This window comes from Planococcus citri, chromosome 2 (genome assembly GCF_950023065.1).
Source record: "Planococcus citri chromosome 2, ihPlaCitr1.1, whole genome shotgun sequence".
Classification (NCBI taxonomy): domain Eukaryota; kingdom Metazoa; phylum Arthropoda; class Insecta; order Hemiptera; family Pseudococcidae; genus Planococcus; species Planococcus citri.
Genome location: NC_088678.1, coordinates 31,621,800 through 31,642,732, shown reverse-complemented (window position 1 = coordinate 31,642,732; position 20,933 = coordinate 31,621,800). Strand labels below are relative to the sequence as shown.

General features: G+C 31.9%; 2 protein-coding genes across 11 annotated transcripts in view; both read left to right on the top strand.

The window, feature by feature from the left end:
- Nucleotides 1-20,933, top strand: part of LOC135835428 (LIM domain only protein 3-like) — a 272,343-nt gene that overhangs the window by 197,451 nt on the left and 53,959 nt on the right. The gene's annotated exons all lie outside the window — the stretch shown is intronic.
- Nucleotides 6,530-18,029, top strand: LOC135835426 (uncharacterized). The gene is made up of 7 exons (XM_065349666.1): nt 6,530-7,423; nt 11,234-11,464; nt 11,547-11,744; nt 12,066-12,164; nt 12,264-12,478; nt 15,661-15,823; nt 15,896-18,029. Exons 2-7 carry the CDS (start codon nt 11,254-11,256, stop codon nt 16,009-16,011), a joined length of 1,002 nt encoding a protein of 333 aa, XP_065205738.1. The 5' UTR covers nt 6,530-7,423; nt 11,234-11,253; the 3' UTR covers nt 16,012-18,029.

The window sequence follows — 20,933 nt, the reverse complement described above, 5'->3', positions numbered from 1 at the left end:
GGACATCTATGCATGTAGAGTCAATGTTCGTCGTCGCCTTTCTCTTCATATAGAATATCAGACGAGATTTATATTTACCCACTCTTTATTTCGAGTCTTTTTTTTCATTCCAACACGAGTTTGTTTCGAAAAAAAAAAAATTGAAAACTTTATCGAGAAGAGATTCTGTGTGTTTTTTTGTTTGTTTGTATAAATTTCCAAATAGTGCGGCGATGTCCGCAACGTCCGTCCGGTAGTTTATCAAACACTAGTCGAAAAGGGAAATCAATCTCGGTAAATATTACAAGACGCCATCGTACATATATACTCGAATACTTTCTTATTCATCGGTCCTTTAGGAGAATTTTTTTCCTTTTTTTTCTCTTGTCCCGATTCGTGTCAGCTTTTACAGCTTGCGAATTACATTTCAACAGCTTTATTCTCTTTTTCTCGGTTTTATGTCGCGTCGTCGTCGATCGACGGTCGTCGCCGAGAAAGCTTTCAATTTTTCAATGACTTATTGGCTTCTAGCTTTCCATTCTTATCGCAGGTGAAACGTTGATTAAAGTATCATTTGAATGATTTAACTCCTTTTTTACGCACTGTTCGCGTCTCGTTCTCTCTCTCTCGCTCTTGCTCTTTTACGAGTACCTACGTGCGAACGAATCCTTCGACCCGATGTAATTTATAAAATGCTGCCAGTTATTAGTCCTACTATTTTCAGACTCTTTTGTGAAAATTGCGAAAAAGTGTAGCGAGTGATGAAAAAAAAAAAACTTTTGCAGTTTTATTACTCTGGAAATTGAATTAGTTCGCGTAGTTGAAAGTAATTCATCAATGAGAAAGTGAATTCGAAGGCGAAGTGATGGAAAATTGAAAAGAAATGCGGACTTTTTTTTTACTACTGGTTCGGTTTTAGTTCTATTCAGTGAGTGAGAATTGAAATTATCAATGTATGGGATGGGTCATGTATAAAGTTGTAGAAAGAAAAATCTTTCGAAGTTGCATGAACTTCCTAGTCCCCCCCCCCCCAGTAATTTACCTCACCACAACGTCATAAAAAAAGTTTTAATCATGCTCTGCAAGTGAGAAATTTTATAATTCATAATTTTCTTCCTCTTTATTATTTTTTTTTTGTCAAAGCCCTGAATTTTTCAAAAATTAATTTTGTGAGATAAAATGGAGGGAAATACCATATTAAATTTTTCATCTTAAAACCCAATTTTTATGAAAAAATAATGTTTCATCAGAATTTGAAAATGAACAAAATTGTAGAGCTTCAAATTTAACACCCAAAAAGTAATTGAATTCTTTTGTTTCCTGGGGAAGCTTTATTTTTGAGATTGCAATGAAAAATCAGAAAGATAAAAAAAAAACAACTTCTCAGCCACCCATTTGTCTTTCATTTTGAGAAAACTTGGTGGCAGAGAGATTTTGAGAGGTCAGATTCCTTTTAAAAATGAACAAATAATCGAACTCATTGACCACCAATGCCTCGTAATCCACCTCTTACATATTTATAATTTCAAATTTGATTAAAATTGAATGCTGGAGAGGCTCTAATGATGGATTATATTCCAAAAATAGCCGGGTATCCGAAGTCAATGCTTCCAAAAATCTGTCAAATGACGTGTCATCAAATTTTTGAAATTTTTATCAGATTTGAGTGCTATAGAGTGGTCCTTATTTTGAAATTTATTTTTTTTATACACTCGATCACTTTCTAAAGTGGTTGGATTTTATGAGGAAAAATATGTACAGAGTGGCCCAAAAGTCAGTACCCCGATTTTCACGTTTTAGTTTTTTGTAAAAAAAATCAAAAACTAAGCATCCTAGAAAAAACTACCGGCATTAGGTCGATTGGAAATTTAATTCTCTACAACTTTGTTAATCATGAAAGTTTTTTGGAAGCTTCCTTTCGCCTCCAGATCAATTTTTGTGACTTGATGATTTTTATGATCAATTTTTCAAAAGTTCATTTCCAAGAGTCTTAGTTTTTTGTAAAAAAAAAATTCAAAAACTAAGCATCCTAGAAAAAAACTAACGACATTATGTCGATTGGAAATTAAATTCTCTACAATTTTCCTGAGTGTAATTTTTTCGTAGGACGCTTCTTTTCGTCTCCAGATCAATTTTTATGAAGCTCAGTTGGCAAATTTTTCAAAAAATTTTAGTTTTTTGTAAAATACTCAAAAATTAAGCATCCTAGAAAAAAATTAACGACATTATGTCAATTGGAAATCTAATTCTTTACAATTTTCTTCAGTATAATTTTTTCGTAGGACCCCGACGGTGCCACGCATTTGCCATAAATGTGCCATGCCACATGTCACATAATAGAGCATATAAATTTCGTTTATCATGCAACATTAATGTAACATGAGCAGAGGCCTTTTTCATTGGCATATCTATTATACATTTCTGCATCATGTTAAAATTTCATAAATGGCACATGAAAAACGAAATTTATAGGCTGTATTATGTGACATATGCCATGGCACTTTCTAAGTACAATTTCATGTTACATAAATTTTATCCCTCCCAAGTGACATAAATGTTGCATGAAAAACGAAATTTATATGCTCTATTATGTGCCATCAGCTATGGCACATTTCTAGCCTGATTTCATGTCACATAAATTGTGTTCTTTCCAGGTGACAAAAATGTTGCATGAAAAACGAAATTTATATGCTCTATTATGTGCCATCAGCTATGGCACTTTTCTGTTGTCATTTCAAGTAACTTGAATATCATTTCATTCAAGTGACATAAGTGCTCCATGAAAAACGAAATTTATATGCTCTATTATGTGCCATACATCATGACACCTGTATGAGAAGTTTTTATGAACTCTAAATGTTGTCCTTTCAAAGTGACATAAGGGCTCCATGAAAAACGAAATTTATATGCTCTATTATGTGCCATAATCTATGGTACTTTTCTGTTGCCATTTCAAGTTACTTAAATAGCATTTCATGCAAGTGACATAAGTGCTCCATGAAAAACGAAATTTATATGCTCTATTATGTGCCATACATTACGACACCTATATGACAAGATTTTTATGTACCCTAAATGTTGTCCTTTCAAAGTCACATAAATACCTCATGAAAAACGAAATTTATAGGCTCTATTATGTGCCATAAATTATGACACATTTAAGTCGCGTTTAAAAATATTTATTTCGCAGTAGTTGTTGAGTAATTAGTTTGCTTAGCGTGTAACGTAACATTCTCATGTCACAGATTTGTCACATTTATGTTACGTTATATCCATTTCTGAAACGCACTATGTTTCAGTTATTTATCACGCATTACTTACATTTATTATTTTATATTTATTTTTCCTCGATTTACCGTACATCAATTCCATTTTCATAATCCCATTCGTCGCGATGATCGAATAAATTTTTTGCCGGCGGCGGGATTCGAACCCGGGTCGTCTGGATCTCGGAGCGTGATTTAGTGCAAGCAGCTACCCTGTGAACATGTGGTACTAGGGCTATAGCGCGAATACTACGTGGCGTTCTATAAAAACTGGTGGTTCCAAATGTTCTAATAAATAGTATAATTTTGCACAAGCAACGAGAGTTCATTTAAATGAAACATCATTTAATGGTCTTTAGATATCTTTACATTATGTATTGAAGATTATAGAAGAAATAAATTTCATCATCGCTAAGAGTTCTATAAAATAAATACCTCCATTTGAGTTAAAACACAGGAGGTGTACTGTACGTATGAATAATTAAATAATATCGATAATGATTATAGAAACGCACGGCATTTAGACTTGTTGATAATTCATCGATGTTCAGTTTTCTCAGAAATTTGTTCACGATGTAATAATTAAATTGTTCCGAAAAATTGAGAAAAAACTGTATAAGAAGCTGCGTTCATTTTTCAACTGGATTTAGTTCACAATTCTATAAAATACCTCCATTTGAGTTGAATTACACGAGGTAGCGTATGAATATTAAATAATATCGATAATAAATGGGAATGCACGGCATTTAGACTTGACGATAATTTATCGATGTCCATTTTTCTCATAAATTTGTTCACAATGTAATAAATATATTGTTCCGAAAAATTAAGAAAAAACTATAAGAAGCTGGCGCGCGTTATTTTTCAACTGGATTTAATTCTCATCGAATAAAGAATCACAAAGAAAATGCTTAATCTCAATTTTGATTAATCATTCGAGTACCTCCAGCATATTTCTTACATCTTGAGTATCTTTCCTTTCTCGTTTTTAAATTGTAAATTTCCAAAAACATTTGCTCTGAAATTGCTATACCTAAACTACATAGTACTCGTACATGAAATGAATTACATTCAAATTTCAAAAGTGCGAGCGATGGGTTATTTAAAATACTCGTATATACAAAATATCAAGAAAATGAACTACTGACTCTATTAAAGATTGTGTGGTTTCTTTTAAAGAATTATAAATTTTCCAACAGGTACATAGGTAAGTACCTTAAGTATACTTAATAGTAGTTATATCTACTTGCTCTTTTATTCTAAGACTGAAATTTTGTTGTCAAAGCCCAAATACCGAAAAACTAACCTGAAGTATGTCATTCTATCTCTCTAATTGGAAATTTTCAAAAGCTTTTGCATTGCTAGATTATAATTTTTTGAAAATTATTGCTCAGAAGCAGACATGATTCAAAGCTTGCAAAAATCAAAACAAAACTAATGTCGTTTTATTTCTTGAGAACTATAAGTTACTGAAAGCTCTTGTCCTTGGCTTGCTCGAGCCAATCTTACCCTTCCCTTCAGATTCAAAATGAAACTTTTTGAAAATGATTTTTCGTATTTTAAACGTGTGAAAAGCGATGCTGGTTTGTTTTTTGATTCATAAATTTTCAAAAGCTTTTGCTCTCGCATTTTTTTTTGTTTCAAAACTGAATTTTTTTGAAAATTTTGTTCAAATTTTTCTAAATAATTCAACATAAAAAACAAAAACTCGTACGTCATCCGAAAATCATTGCGGTAAAATTCATTTTGAATTCCTCCCACAGAAAATTAATTTGTAACAATCAATCATAGCTTTCGATTTCAAAATGCAATTTTTTGAAAATGATTTTTTAAATTTTAAACGTGTGAAAACCAATAAAATTAAATCTTAAACGATGCTGGTTTGTTTTTTGATTTAAAAATTTTCCAAAGCTTTGCTCTCGTATTCATTTTTTTTTAATTAGGTACAAAACTGATTTTTTTTTATTACAATTCAAATTTTTCAAAAGAATTCAACATTAAAAACAAAAGCGCAAGTCATCCGAAATCAATGTGGGAAAATACATTTGGAATTCCTCCCACAGAAAATTAATTTGAAACAATCGTATCATAGCTTATTACGGTTTCAAAATGAAATTTTTTGAAAATGATTTTTCGATTTTGAAACGTGTGAAAACCAATAAAAAAAAATCTTAAACGATGCTGGTTTGTTTTTTGATTTATAAATTTTCAAAAGCTTTCGCTCTCGCAATTTTTTTTGTACCAAAACTCATTTTTTCTTGAAAGTTATTACTGTTCAAATTTTTTAAATGGATTCAAAATTAAAAACAAAAGCTTAATACGTCATCCGAAATCATTGTGGGAAAGTTCATTTGGAATTGCTCCCACAGAAAATTAATTTGAAACAATCAATCATAGCTTTCGGTTTCAAAATGAAATTTCTTGAAAATGATTTTTCGATTTTGAAACGTGTGAAAACCAATAAAAAAAAATCTTAAACGATGCTGGTTTGTTTTTTGATTTATAAATTTTCAAAAGCTTTCGCTCTCGCAATTTTTTTTGTACCAAAACTCATTTTTTCTTGAAAGTTATTACTGTTCAAATTTTTTAAATGGATTCAAAATTAAAAACAAAAGCTTAATACGTCATCCGAAATCAATGTGGGAAAATTCATTTGGAATTCCTCCCACAGAAAATTAATTTGAAACAATCGTATCATAGCTTATTACGGTTTCAAAATGAAATTTTTTGAAAATGATTTTTCGATTTTGAAACGTGTGAAAACCAATAAAATAAAATCTTAAACGATGCTGGTTTGTTTTTTGATTTATAAATTTTCAAAAGCTTTCGCTCTCGCAATTTTTTTTGTACCAAAACTCATTTTTTCTTGAAAGTTATTACTGTTCAAATTTTTTAAATGGATTCAACATAAAAAACAAAAGCTTAATACGTCATCCGAAATCATTGTGGGAAAGTTCATTTGGAATTCCTCCCACAGAAAATTACTTACTCTAATTTGAAACAATCACTAAAAATTCTTAGGTCTTACTGAATAAGGAAGTGAAATTCTGAATCTGAATTTTACATTTAATTGGGAGAGGCGAATTAAATGCGAAAATCGCACATAAAAAGTCTTGCAAAAAATTCCTCCAATTTCGTGTTCTAAACTATTCAAATGCGAACCGAATTTTTAAAAATTTCGAACACAGCAAAATAAAATTTTTGCATCTAAAATGATGTAGTTTCATTTTTTGAATCATAAATTTTCGAAAGTTTTTGCTTTCGTTTCATTTGGACCTATTGATAATATTATAGTTTTATGTTTTGAATTCTAGTTTTTCAAAAGCTTTTTCTCTCGCATGTATGTCGCATTTCTCGGATCAATTTTCTCCTCGTTCAGGGATAAAAAATTACTGTAGTCAACACATTACGTATTTTTTTTCATCCAAATACGTTTTTCACAATTTTTACCGTTAAATTATTGAAAAAAATCCCAAAGATGATCATGGTACGAGTAGGTTAGTTTGAACGCTACAATTATTTATGAATATGAAATTGATCGAAATTTTGAAGCATTGTTGATGGCATGTAATTAATATTAACTTATTATAGAATCGATATTAAAAATTTCTGGATTTTATTTTTTTAAAAATTCATAAATATTAAAGCACTTAAAACACAAACCACACTTTTTTTTTTAATACCTCGTACCTAAATGAATACATAATAATAAGACTCTCTGATTCAATGACCATAAGTACAGATACTACAAATTTTAAAGTATGGATACTGTTAGTCTGACAAAATAAAAAGAATCAATAAATTAAATTGAATAACTTTACAAATTAAGTCATCCTTTGAAATTTAAATAAATTTCAATTTGAATTGAAATATGGTAATGAGCGCCCTCACCGCTATTGTGTTGATCAATTGAAATGTGACGAACGTGACATATCGTTGGCTGTCTGTATGCTACTCAAAACGCGTGAAAAGGCCACCTACAGCGTGAATGATAAAAAATTGTCTTCGCAGAAGTACGGAAGCCAACAAAAATGGTTTTTTAATTTTAGATCGATATATTCGATTGAATTGAAGTGAATTTTTGCGGTTGTGCATATGGTGTTTAGGTGTTTAATGTGTGATTCCAGATTATCCAGAATTCCAGATTTTATCGGGTCAGACGTAATTAACATTGTTACGTAAGTACAGGTATCATTTTTTTTCAATATATAACTATGGCGAAAAATTACCGGATATCGGCCGGTAAAAAGAAAGTTAAATTTGAGGGTCGTTTCGTTTCAAAACGGCGTGCTCAACAAATTCGCAAGGAGAGGAAACTATTGTTGGGCACTTCTACGCATACTTCGAATGATGTTGTAATCTTAAATACTGCAACAACCTCTCCGACTATCTCTTCAGTGAATTCAACTTGTACTACGAATGTAATCTTGAATAATGCAACAACCTCTCCGGGTATCTCTTCAGTTAGCACAACGTGTACTCACACTACGTCGCATACTTCGAATGATGTTGTAATCTTAAATACTGCAACAACCTCTCCGACTATCTCTTCAGTGAACACAACTTGTACTACGAATGTAATCTTGAATAATGCAACAACCTCTCCGGGTATCTCTTCAGTTAGCACAACGTGTACTCACACTACGTCAAACAGTAAGAACGAAACCGATACGGTTCCAATTTATAACAATGCAACATCTTCAGTGATTGATGGTAACAATAGTTTCTCTGATTCAACGCCGATGACCACTGACAACGAAAGATTAAACGAGTTTCGGCGAATAATTTTGAAACACAACTTGACACGATCTGCTACAGACGACATATTACATTTTTTTAAACCTCAAGATATGCCGATTACTTACCGAACAATAATGGTACGCCAACGAACTAAACTCGGGATAGAAACTTTTTCGAATGGGGGGCAATATTATTATTTTGGCGTCGCGAGTGGGTTATTAAATTTTAAAAATTGTTACAAAATGCCAAACGACGGAATCATCAAGCTAAAAATAAACGTTGATGGGCTACCGTTGTTTGGCAGTTCTAAGAAAAGTTTGTGGCCAATATTGATGCAGGTCGACGGCGATCTGCGTAATGAAGTGATCATGGTGGCAGCGTATTGGGAAGGGGAAGGTACGGAATCAGTTACCAGCGACGAATTTCTCACCGACTTTGTTGACGAAGTTAATGGATTAATTAATAATGGCATTGTTATTGATGATAGAAAATTTGAGGTACGTGTTCAAAATTTTATCTGCGATGCGCCAGCGAAGGCGTTTATACTGGATATTAAAGGTCATACAGGGTACAGTAGTTGTCATCGTTGTTCGATTCGAGGCGAGCGAATTGGAAATCGAACATCGTTTAGAAAAAATCCAAAGGAAGAAACACCGGTGAATAGAACAGCTGCCGATTTTTTAAATGTAGTGGATCCGGATCATCATAGAAAGAGAAACAACGAAGAAACACTTTCACCTATCGCCAATATTATCGATTTTGATGTAATACTCGGATTCCCCTTCGATTACATGCATCTGATGTCATTGGGAATAACAAAAAAAGTGTTAGATTACTGGGTAAACGGACTGCCAAAAACTGCTGTAAATAAAGGTTCAAGTAAAGTTAAAATGACGAGCGATGACATAAAAACTGCGAATACCGTATTATTGAGAATCAAACCGTTTACTCCTGTCAAATTCCAGAGACGTTGTCGAAACATTGACGAATTCGCGTTCTGGAAAGCCACCGAATTCAGACAATTTTTAATTTACACGGGTCCGATTGTTTTGAGTCAGATATTTTTTCCACATGATACCTTACGATGGAAGATGTATCAAAATTTTTTAAAGTTTCACAAAATAGGTCGTTTGTTGTTAGGTTGTGAAAATGTCGAAACAAATGCAGTTGAAGCACAGAAGATGATCTCAAAATTTTTGAAGGAGTTTGAAAAAATTTATGGTGGTGATCTGATCAGTCACAATTTTCATTCTTTAACGCATTTACCAGAAGACGTGTTACGATACGGTCCCGCGGACAACTTTTGTTGTTTTCAGTTTGAAAGTTTTTTACAGAAGGTAAAAGGATTTGTAAAGCAGGGAAACTTACCGTTGCAGCAAGTTGTTTTAAAGTATAAAGATCAAAGGTTGGCGGCTGTAAATCTAACTCGAAATGAAGACATCGAATTTTTCAAAAGGCATTCAGTGGATCGATTCGCAAAATTATTTATTAGTGATTCGGATTTAAGCCATTATGAATTGTACGAAAAATTAAAAACGAAGGAATTTACGATTAAGACAAAACCAAAAAATCCGATTTTTCAGAAACGAGAAATGAGAAATTCGTTCGTGATTTCCCGGAATGATGATATCTGCGTTGTTTTAGAAATTATTAAATCCTTAAAAAGTAACGACGTCTTTCTAGTGCTGGGTAAATTTGAGAAAAAGGAACGTTTCCTGAAGAATTATTTCAAAGTGGAAATGGCGCACTTCAACGAACGGAAACCGATGTTGTTCCCATTGAATTGTATAAAAAGTAAACTCTTTGCAATGCCACTTACCGATGATGAAGAAACATTTGCCACAATTCCGATATCACATATCTGTCGTTTTGCAGCCCCGGAGTAAACTATGCCGAAGTTTTAGTTTTTATGTTTAGTTTTTATGTGTAACACCAAAATTTTTCTATTAATTTCATATTCAACATTTGTGGTTTTATAGGTACTCAGTCGATTTCATTTCGTCAATTGTCTCAAGTTTAGGTATAGATCGAGTAACGGTAGTGTATGAAGGGGATGAACTTACTTAAATTTTCAACAAAAAAATCTAAAATGCAAACATTTTTGAAAAAAATTTCAAAATGTTCATTTTTAAGAATTTTTTTTCTTAAATTTGAAAACTTTTTACGAATAAATTTGACTTTGTTTGAAGGGAGCAATTAGATTTTAGTTACCTACATAATTTTTGAAAAATTTCTAAAAATTAGTTCGTGAAAAATGAATAGAAATGAGTCTCACTGGATCTCTGCGACGAAAAATTCAATATTTCTTAATGTTCAGTAGGTAGGTATATTAAATCAGTCAACTCATTTCCAAGTTTTTTTCCTGGAATTTTTGAAATTTCAAGTTTGGTTTCCCCGAAATACGAACATTCTCAAAATAAAATCAGAAATTGTTCATTTTAGAAAATTTTTTCTCAAAGAGCCTTTCACGATGAGATGGTGAAATCAGTACTTTCTCCAATTGTGACGATTTGAAAATTTGAAAAAAAATTCCCAAAATGCTCAATTTTTAATTTTTTTTTTCGAAACTGTTTGCATTTTTGATTTTTTTTTGTTGAAAATTCAAGTAAATTCATCCCATTTCTATATTCTCACCGGATCTCACTGTGCAGAAAAATTTGATATTCCATTAGCGTAATTTTGGAAAGTTGGTTATTTTTTTTTCAAGTCAAAAGTTGATATTCAGGAATTTGTCAATTTCTTTTAATGGAAATCAATATTTCTTAAAAATAAGACTGTACCAAGTTCAATGTGAAAAATTTTTACGAGTCAAAAATTTTGTACAAATCCTTCTAGCGCGAAAAAACATTTCGTCTACGTGGGAGGTACTGATTTTAGAAAAAATATACCCCTTAAATACATAATTAGAGTTGCCTCTCTCTTTCTCTCTCTCTCTCAAAAAAAAAAAAATGATTTTGAGTATGAAAATCTGGTATTTACAAAAAGTATGTACAAAAGTTATGAATTTCTTAGGTTTTTTAAAGAATTTGCTGGTTTTGCTATAATATATTTTTTTTAATAACATTTGCTCCAACTTCGTTTGAGCAGTATAGTTAATTTCACGTTGATCTTCATAAGCTAGCTTTCTTAATCGTCTCTGAAACGACCGATAGTTACAGAATAATTATACCTACGAGCATGGAAAAAATCCAATAAGTAGAAATACGAGGGTTTTTAATTTTTATTTGTTTTGTTTTGATTGATTTTAGAAGGTACATATTTTTTGAGCATGGCGGCATCATTTAAAATTGTATCAACAAAAAACGTTGACAGCGGAATCGTGGAGATATGTACGGTTCCAACATGTTGGTTCATCGAAGGTGAAAAGAAGTTTTATTACCCACCTCCGAAACACGCTACAGTAAAAAGGATTTCATCTGGAAAAGAACCTAATACAAAATGGCCTGTGTATTCGGTTGAAAATATTCATCATGTCTTGGGTAAGTTGAAAAATCAGGTATAAAATTTAGGTAAGAAGGTATACTTTGATGGAAATTTTAAATCTTGTTGTCTAATTAATAGACGATTATGATAAATGCAAGCCGCTCGAAGAACAGCTTCTCCAATCCAGTTCGGCTTCATTAATTGCACCCCGTAGGGACGAAGTTCATGAAAAATCCGATAAAGATAAGGAAAAATCCGATAAAGATAAGGAAAAATCCCATAAAGATGACGAAAAATCCGATAAATATGACGACGAAAGCAGCGACATAACATCAGGTAAAAATACAAATTTTAAAGTTCAAACATTTACCTATATCCGTGAAAAAAAATTTGGAGCCGCGAAAAATTATTTTTACTATCAAAGAAAAAACAGCATGTAAAAATTTCTACACTAAAAAATGTTCAATTTTTTTTTAAATTGAAAAAAATGACTCACAGAAAAAGTATAATTTATGTATAAAGTGCAATAGCAAAATTATATGTATAGTTCTTTCCAGCACTCTACTTAACGTCCCCGCATATATATTTTTCGCGAAAACATTCAAAAAATTTGAAAAGTAATGTCAATTTTTACTTTAATCTGTAATTTTGTTTCAGACACGGACAAAAGTGATGATACGACTCATCCCACTCCTGAAAATAAAAGAAAACGCGTGAAACGATTTGTGGTGAAACCAAAACGAATGAAATACTTGGGTGAGTTTTAAAATCCAGAAACTTCACGTACCTATACATCGTACCTGTATTCGAAGTTTTATTTTTTAATAATATGAATTTTGCTTTCCCTCTGTTTAGAAGAAGATATCATCGATATCAAAAATCGGCTTTTCTTAATTGAGAAATCTAATAGAAGTCAACAAGATGATATAAAAGAAATTAAAAACCTCGTCATCGATTTGGCCCGTTCTTCTAAAAGACATATGGACTTCGATAGCTTTCCACTTGAATGCATGGATGATTTTATGCAAATGGAAGAAAAACTGAAGGATGTCGATTATTTCGAATCGATGGTAATTCATACTAAGATACCTACTGAATTTTTACTCGAGTACTTTTTTTTTTGTTTAGTTAGAATATTTATAAATTTTGAATTTATGCTGCATAAAGGCTCACATAGGAATTGTGTATAAATGAAATTCGAATTAGTGAAGTTCTCAATGACCAACATTTTTTCTATTATTGCTCGGACGTGAATGGGACTTGATCCCGCATCCAAAGTACATCAAATGCCGGTGTTCTACCGATTGAATTTACCCGAATGCCTCGAAGAAATTTTATATTTCGTTAATTTTATTTTATTTTTTTGAAAATCGCTCATTTTCAGTCATTAAAAATGTCAAAAATTGTACTTTTCGAAGTGAATGGTTATTTTTTTGTAATAGACACAACAAATTTCCCAAGAAATTCAGTAAATTTCAATTTTTTTGAAAAAAATAAAAAATCCATTTTTACTGACACTCTGAAATTACTACATAGGCTACATATTAGTAACTTTTGGTTACTTTCTAAAAATGTTGGTTACTAAAAGTTATTTTTTTCTAGTTTTTTTATTTTTTTTTACAAATTTCCTTTTTCCCCCCAAAATTATAACTAGAATTTTTGAAGAAGAAAAAATTAAAATTGTTACGAATTTCATTTTTCCTGATTTGATGGTTTTTCTTTAGAATTTGTTTGGGGTTTTTCTAATTTTAACAAAGTATTGCTCATTATTTTTGAATTTCTCGATAGTTTTAACTGGATTTGGTTCTGTTTTGATCGATTTTTACATCTTGAGTTGTAGCGGTTTTTTTAATGATTTTGTTTTGAATAATTTTGATGTTTTTTTTTTCGCTTGAATTGTTGCTGAATTTTATCACCTCAAATTCTCGTAATTTCTTTATAACAATTTTTTCTTTTGAATTTTTAAGAATTCTTTTTTTTTGGTTTTTCAATGATTTTCCCGCAATTTTCATTTTTTTTTGTGTTCAAATTTTTGCAAAGATTTCTCCAGTTTTGATGGAATTTTTAACTTCGAATTTTCACGATTTTATTTTTGCTTTAAATTACGGTTATTTTTTTGCCTTAATTTGGACTGTTTTCTTAGCAGTTTTTTATCTGGTCATAGTGCTTTAAAAAAACTAGCTTGTGGAATTGTGAATTTTTTTCTTCCAAAAGTTATGATTTCCTTTGAATTTTGATAATTTTTTTAGGGAGGGAGGGAAGCTTCTTCATGATTTGATGAGTTTGTTTTTTCATTTTCATCTTTTGTGGTGGATTTTTTTTCGGAGTCTTGATATCTTTTATTCGTCGATCCCTGTCTTCTTTCTCTTTCCCTCTCAGTTATGAGAAAGGTCCTCAGGATTTCCTCTCTCTCTCTGAACAATTTTTTTTTTCAAGTACGAATTATTTTTTTCTTTTGAGTCGTCTTGAGTTTTACTCGAAATTTTTTGATGATTTTTCTCAAAATGTTTGTGGTTTTTTCTGTAGATATTCATACTTTTAATTTAATTTTCGCGAGTTCCATGTCCTGATTTCTCATTGATTTTTCCTGAACTGAATTTTCGAAAGTTTTCCATTTTCATCCCTTCCATAATTTTATTTTGAATTTTATGGGTTCGTTTTTCTGACTAAATTTTTGTTCTTAATTTCGGCGAAACCTTTTTTCTTGAATTTTCGTGACTTTTATGAAATTTCCTCCTAATTTTGCGCCAAATTTCAGTAATTTTCTTCAGCTTACATACATTTTTGTGAAATTTTTTTACAGTTTTTTTTTTTGAGTTTTGTTTTGGTTTGGATTTCAAGACTTGATGTTTTTATTTCGAATTTTTTGGGGAGCTTTCTTGTTTTTTTTTCGCGTTTTAGTTTTCTCTCAATTTCAATAATTTTGGTTTGCATTTTTTTTTTTTTTTTTTTTTTTTATTGAAACTTGTGTCAATTTTTTCCAGGTTTTGATGTATTTTATTCGCGAAATTGAGGATTTTTTTTTGAATTTTGATGTTTTTTTTCTGGTTACTTTTTCAGCTACCAAAATGGAAGTTTTTCCTATAGTTAGGGGGTTTGAAAAGTTTTTTGATAGTATCATAAAAATCTGTGTTGTCACTTTTTTTCGTACAAAAATTAGCTCAAAAAGTTTCAAAATGTAGTTTTTATATCGTTCCGACTCTCAAAAACTCTGAAAAAAATATATTATGGACAACATTTTCATGCTAGCTGAACAACATATTAAAAAATTGCGATGACACTATGTCGTAAAGTCGATTTAAAATAATTTCAAGTTTGCAAAAAAATATGATTTTTTTATTTAAAACATGAAAAAAACTTTTGATTGGTGAAGTTGACCCATTTAACCCCTATTTTTGCGTGTCTGTTGAAAAAGTTGAAAAGGGTTCAAAATTACGAATATACAGGGAGTTTTATTCATCTTTTTCATCTAGATTATTGAATATATACTTCAAAACGTTACGTTTGGCGCAAATTACAGGTTTCTAATTTTCCAGGGATTCCCAAAACATCGAAATTACGAAAAATCAGAAAATTGGATTTTTGAGTACCAGCGCAAAATTTTATTGAGCTCAAAATTTGGTATGATGGAGGTCTTTCAGATACTAATAAACTGTAAGCAGCTTTTTAGCGGGGCTTAGAGGGGTAGGTCCAAAATGGTGGTTCCAAAATTTTCCAAAAATCAAAACCCCCCAATTGCTGCCCTCGAGGGTTGAGAATAGAAAAATCACCTCGCATAACGTTTATTGGGTTCAAACAGATATTTTACGCTGAAAAAGTTTTTGAAAATGATACTCAGTGGTTCCTAAAATTCTTTTTTTATTCACAACTTTGGGAACCCCCCTGGAGCCCAAAAATGGGGATTCGTATTTGGGACATTTTTTACAACATTTTATGAGTGATCGAGTCGATAAGGTAACTGTGCAGGGCCCAAAAAGTGGCCTTATCGGGACTCCTTTATTCAGTTGCCTTATTTTGGCCTCTTTCTGACGTATTTTATGAAAAAGTTGATAGAAATTACACTCGCAACAAAAAAATAAAAACTAGTTTATTTTGTGAATCTTTTCAAATTTTAATTATTTTTTTTTGATGAGTTCATTTCATCGAGTGAAAGGGTTTTTTAAATCTCAAATTAATCTGTTTCTTCGTTTTTTCCTGGGCAGAAAATTACGTTTATAAAATATGTGTGTTATAATTTTTTTTTTTTTTTTAGAAAACTTATCTGACGGATTTCGGAGGGAAAAGCCTGAAGGAAACAGTACCAGTCATAATGAAGGCGGTCCTGACCCCAGGCATCGTTCGCAACAAAATAAACTTTACCGGTCAAAACAACAAATTAACATTTTGTAAATCCAGTATTTACAAAGTTATTGAAAGTGAGTACACCTGAACAATATTAAATTTACATGACAGGTAAATAATTCTTCATTTTCATTTGTTTTTTGCAGAAGTTTTGAGTGAAAAACATGGTAAAAACGAAGCGGCGGACATACCTGCCAGAATTTCGAAGTGGTTACGGTATACGCATGATAATTGTAAAGAGAAGAATAACGAAGATGCGTAAGTCCAAAAATCGAAGGTATATAGGACCGTAATTCAAAATTTTTACGGTTAAGATGGCTCGGAGGTCTCAAATCTTCAAGTTGTTTAAAATTATAATTTAGATTTATCGTTTCGTGTATTTTTAGATTTTTATAATTACAGATTTTTTAGATCTTATTCTAGAACTGTTTAGTTAAATTCAAAATTTAATAATTGAGAGGCGTTTCGCGATATGGGTCCTTGTGGTGATTCGATGTTTTTTTTTATTGACGATTCCAACTTACTTTTTCACGAGAAATCGAATGGTGTAATCAGATTTCGCCTATCTCATCAACTTCTCGTTTTAAAAATTACTTTAACATGAATACTCAAAAACTCACATTTTTGGGAAATCAAAAAACATAGTTTTTGTTTGTTTTTGATTTTTTTTTTTTAAAAAAAGGTCGATGGAAAAATCATTTTATTGTTGTTACCTATGTAAAATTTCATGGCTAATCCGAATTTCTCAGTATTTTTTTGCGGAGTAGTCTGTAACGTTGTGTAAATTTGGCTGTTCACCACAAGGTCTCTTTTCTAAATCACTGATATCAGGCGATGATGAACGAATTTCTTCAAAATTTCCCATCCAACCTATGCGCAGGACAACACTGCACCCAAAAATAAAAAAAAAAAAAAAAAAATCGAAGCAATTCGATGTTTTTTCTCTCCTGAAAAAAAAACGAAATATCACCACAAGGGCCCTTATCGCAAAACCCCTCTCAATTTTTTTCAAGAAACAATAATTCTTTATCATCTCTTTTCATTAAAATACTCTTATCATTTAAGATCAAGTATGATGCAACTATAGTCTGGTAATTAGTGGCCAAGGTAGCCTTACATAAAGGGAAATGAGAATGGTACATACTCAAACAAAAAGGTTCATTTTTTTCTGGTTAATGATCAACTGATTCAACTGAAGTGGATAAAACTTGATCACATTTTGCAACAAGTTAAGAGAGACTTTGTTCTCAAAAAATTTGCTGGACACCAGTTGATGTGTGCACAGGGTTTGATATGAAAGCCAGTTGTGATTTATGGTACTGTGTAGTTTGTCAGAACACCGTCATATTTTACAAACTCGTGTGAACGATTGCACTGTTTATCTCGATCATTTTTCAACTGATTCAACCGAAGTGGATAAAACTTGATCACATTTTGCAACAAGTTAAGAGAGACTACGTTCTAAAAAAATTTGTTGGACACCTGTTGATGTGTGCACAGGGTTTGATATCAAAGCCAGTTGTGTTTTATGGTACTGTGTAGTTTGTCAGAACACCATTACCCATTCATATTTTACAAACTCGTGTGAACGATTGAGAAAATTTATGGAATAATTTTCTACAAATTTCTGCGTTGTAAGGCACGCTCATATTAATGAGAATCGCTTATTTAGGTATAGTTGATGACTGTAGTTGATGTCAGAGTAATACTGAGGGAAACTGTACTAATAAAACCTTCGATAACAGTTTATTGCTACGATATCTTCATGCATTTCACTTTATCATGAAGAAATGTTCGAAAGAATGATTCAAAAATTTTCTGATAATTTATAATAGCTACATACGTTGACAAATTCACTATATTTTGGTAAATTCGAAAATTTATTTAATTCAATATTTTCTCATTAAAGAAATTTGCATCTTTATTTCTTTTTAAAAAATATGTTGATAGTTGTAAGGCTACCTGACCTGCTATGCACAACTCGTTGTTGAATTCACTTTTTTTTCACTTGTAAACTATGTATAAATTGCAATTATGTATTTACAGTTGGCATTTTTTGACTTGTTGAAGACGTTGTCACCCTACACACATTTGTGTTACATAATATGCGAATGTTCTTATTTTAATTTGTCATTTAAAACTTTTTTGACAATCTCTTGGAGAAATTTTGTAATGTAATTAATTATGGTTTGCATTTATTTTATTTTAATCTAAGTTTGAAGGCTAAACTACACATTTACTGTGCATCATTGAGTTTATTACACTGTTTTTTTACTGTGATGCGTCTATTTTCTTTCAATACTTTGCTCTTCAAAGTATACCTATGTCATTTTTTGGGACATTCAGGTGTCATGTCATTCCTATGGGCCAGGAGACCCCCTACAATGGGCGCAATTCAATATCTTATCCCAGTATATATAAATATTAAAAAAAGTTAATGACCCACATGTTTTGAGGTAGTAGAATCTGAATTTTATAATATTTTTTGTGGGGAGAGGTGAGATGTTAAGAGCGGGAGAAATGACAAATTTGAGCATATCAACGTGCAATACATCAATATGTATGTTTTTGAGGTCATAGAATCCGAATTTGATAATATTTTTTTCATGGGGTGAGGGGATGAGCCGTTAGCAGGGAAGAAATGAACATTACTTTTTTCAAAAATAATTTTTCAAAGAGATACCATTTTTTAAATGATGGTGATTTACATGTTTCTATAAAAGTAATCAAATACCCTCTAATCCCGCGTACTTTTTGATTTACATAGGTTCAGTAGTATGTTTAGGTGTAGAATTAGGAATGCATGATTTTTGGGTGCTTGCAGGTGCTCCTAGGATTATTTATGAAATTTTTCAGTTTTCAAAAATACATAATTTTGATGCAAATCTCTCCAATCTCACACACATGAATTTTTCTCTTCTCTCAAAATACGCACTTCATCCACATCCCTTAAAAAAAAAAAAAACAAAAAAAAAACAATCAAATTCGGATTGTACAACCTTAAAAACGTGCTTTTCAATGTGCCACACGTTGATATGTTCAAATTTTTCATTTTAAGGTCATACAATCCGAATATGATGATGATATTTTATTTTCAAGAGATATTTTTTTTTGAGTGCAATTTAAAGCCTGTGTTCAAAGCAGTTTTATGTTGCATGGGGAGATATGTAGTTATGTCATGTAATCAAGAAACTTAAACAGTAACTAGAAACTGTATCATCAAAGTGCCAATTTGGTAAAAGATTTGCGGCATCTTGTGGTGGTTTCATGAATACATGCCTATTATTTGTCATTGCAAGTTTCAATTTATGTACCATCATTATGAGCCCTTATATTGCACAATGTGAAAAGTATATAATACCATCATTTAAAAGTGCCATTTGTAGTGATGATATGATTGCCCATAATTCCAACAAATTACGACTCACTTCATAGCATGCCATTTTTCAGTCACAATTTAAACCATCTGTATACAGTACTGAAATATGACGTTTTTAATGCGCATATTTTAGTTCTTGATAATGAGACATGGGTGGTGTTTTTTGAGTGCAATTTAAAGCATTTCTTTAAAGCACTTTTATGTTACACTGAGAGATATGTAGTTATGTAACATAATGGAGTCACTTGAGCTGTGATTTGAAACTGTATCAATAATGTGCCAATTTAGTGAATGATATGCGGCATCTTATGGTGGCATCATGTGTACATGCCTATTATTTGTCGTTGCAAGTTTCAATTTAAGTACCATCATTATGAGCCCTTATATTGCACAACCTGAAAAGTCTATAATACATCATTTGAAAGTGCCATTTGAAGTGACGAGATAATTGCTCATAATTCCAACAAAATTACGACTCAGTTCATGGCACACCATTTTTTAGTCACATTTCAAACAACTGTAAATAGTATTGATATATGACGTTTTTGATGCGCATATTTTGGTTCTTGATAATGAGACATAAGTAGTACTTTTTCAGTGCAATTAAAAGCATTTCTTTAAAGCACTTTTATGTTAAGTTGAGAGATATGTAGGTTTGCAACATAATCGAGTCACTTAGAAAGTGACCAAAAAGTGTATCTTTAATGTGCCAATTTAGTTTGTGATATGAGGCATCTTGTGGTATTTGGGTCATTCCATGTCAACTCAACCAACGTTTTTGGGTCATGTCCTTTGATTTCGCTCAAATTTTGTTTACAATATCTACCCACCTAGTAAGTAAGAAAGCCGCAATCAGTTTGGTCCCAGCCCCCTCAGGGGGCGGGTGAGGAGGCTTCCATTATTTTCACATTGTCTCGAGGTACTCAACTTCAGCAGCCCATTCCTCCAACACTATGATACTTTGATCAAAACTGATTTCACAGTTCGAAAGGGCATTGAATTTTGAACTTTTTAAGTATTTTGAAATTTTCAAAAGTTGAAAGTTGAACTTTCAATTTGAAAGTTCAAATTTCTAAATGACGCTGTAAGTGGGAGCTACCATTTAAAAGTTTGAAAAAATTTCCATAGATGTACATTTTGATACTTTCTTGAAATATTTAGGTTTCAAGATGGAACTTTTGACGGAGGGGGAGCACCCCCTCCCCCCAATTTTGGGTGAAACTTTCGAAAGAAAATCTGGGGCATGTGATATATCGAATTGTATTTTTTCGGCGACGCTGAACACGAATATTACGTTAGATTTTTGATAGGACCCATCCACGGCCCCCAGCACCTCCCCAAAGGGGGTAAAAGTTCAAAAAAGTGTTTTGTTCGTGCGACACATGGAATAATATGTTTTTGGTGACGCTGAACAGGAATACGACGTCAGATTTTTGATTGGACCTCATCCACGGCCCCCAACAATTTTTTTGGGCTTTTACCTATTGGGGGAGGTTCTGGGGGCCATGGGTGAGGTCGATTTAAAAAAACAATGGCTATATTCGTGTTCAGCGTTATCGAAAACATACTATTTCATGTGTCACACGAATGTTACAATTTTTTGGGGGTTTATCCCCTTTGGGGAGGTGCAGGGGGCCATGGACGGGTCAAATCAAAAATCTGACGTCATATTCGTGTTCAGCGTCACCAAAAACATATTATTCCATGTGTCGCACGAACAAAACACTTTTTTGAACTTTCACCCCCTTTGGGGAGGTGCTGGGGGCCGTGGATGGGGTCCTATCAAAAATCTAACGTCATATTCG

Coding starts and splice junctions, on each gene's coding strand:
- LOC135835426 (XM_065349666.1), top strand. CDS start 11,254: ATGGCGGCATCATTTAAAATTGTATCAACAAAAAACGTTGACAGCGGA. Junction 11,465..11,546: donor AAATATTCATCATGTCTTGG/GTAAGTTGAAAA, acceptor TCTAATTAATAG/ACGATTATGATAAATGCAAG. Junction 11,745..12,065: donor AAGCAGCGACATAACATCAG/GTAAAAATACAA, acceptor ATTTTGTTTCAG/ACACGGACAAAAGTGATGAT.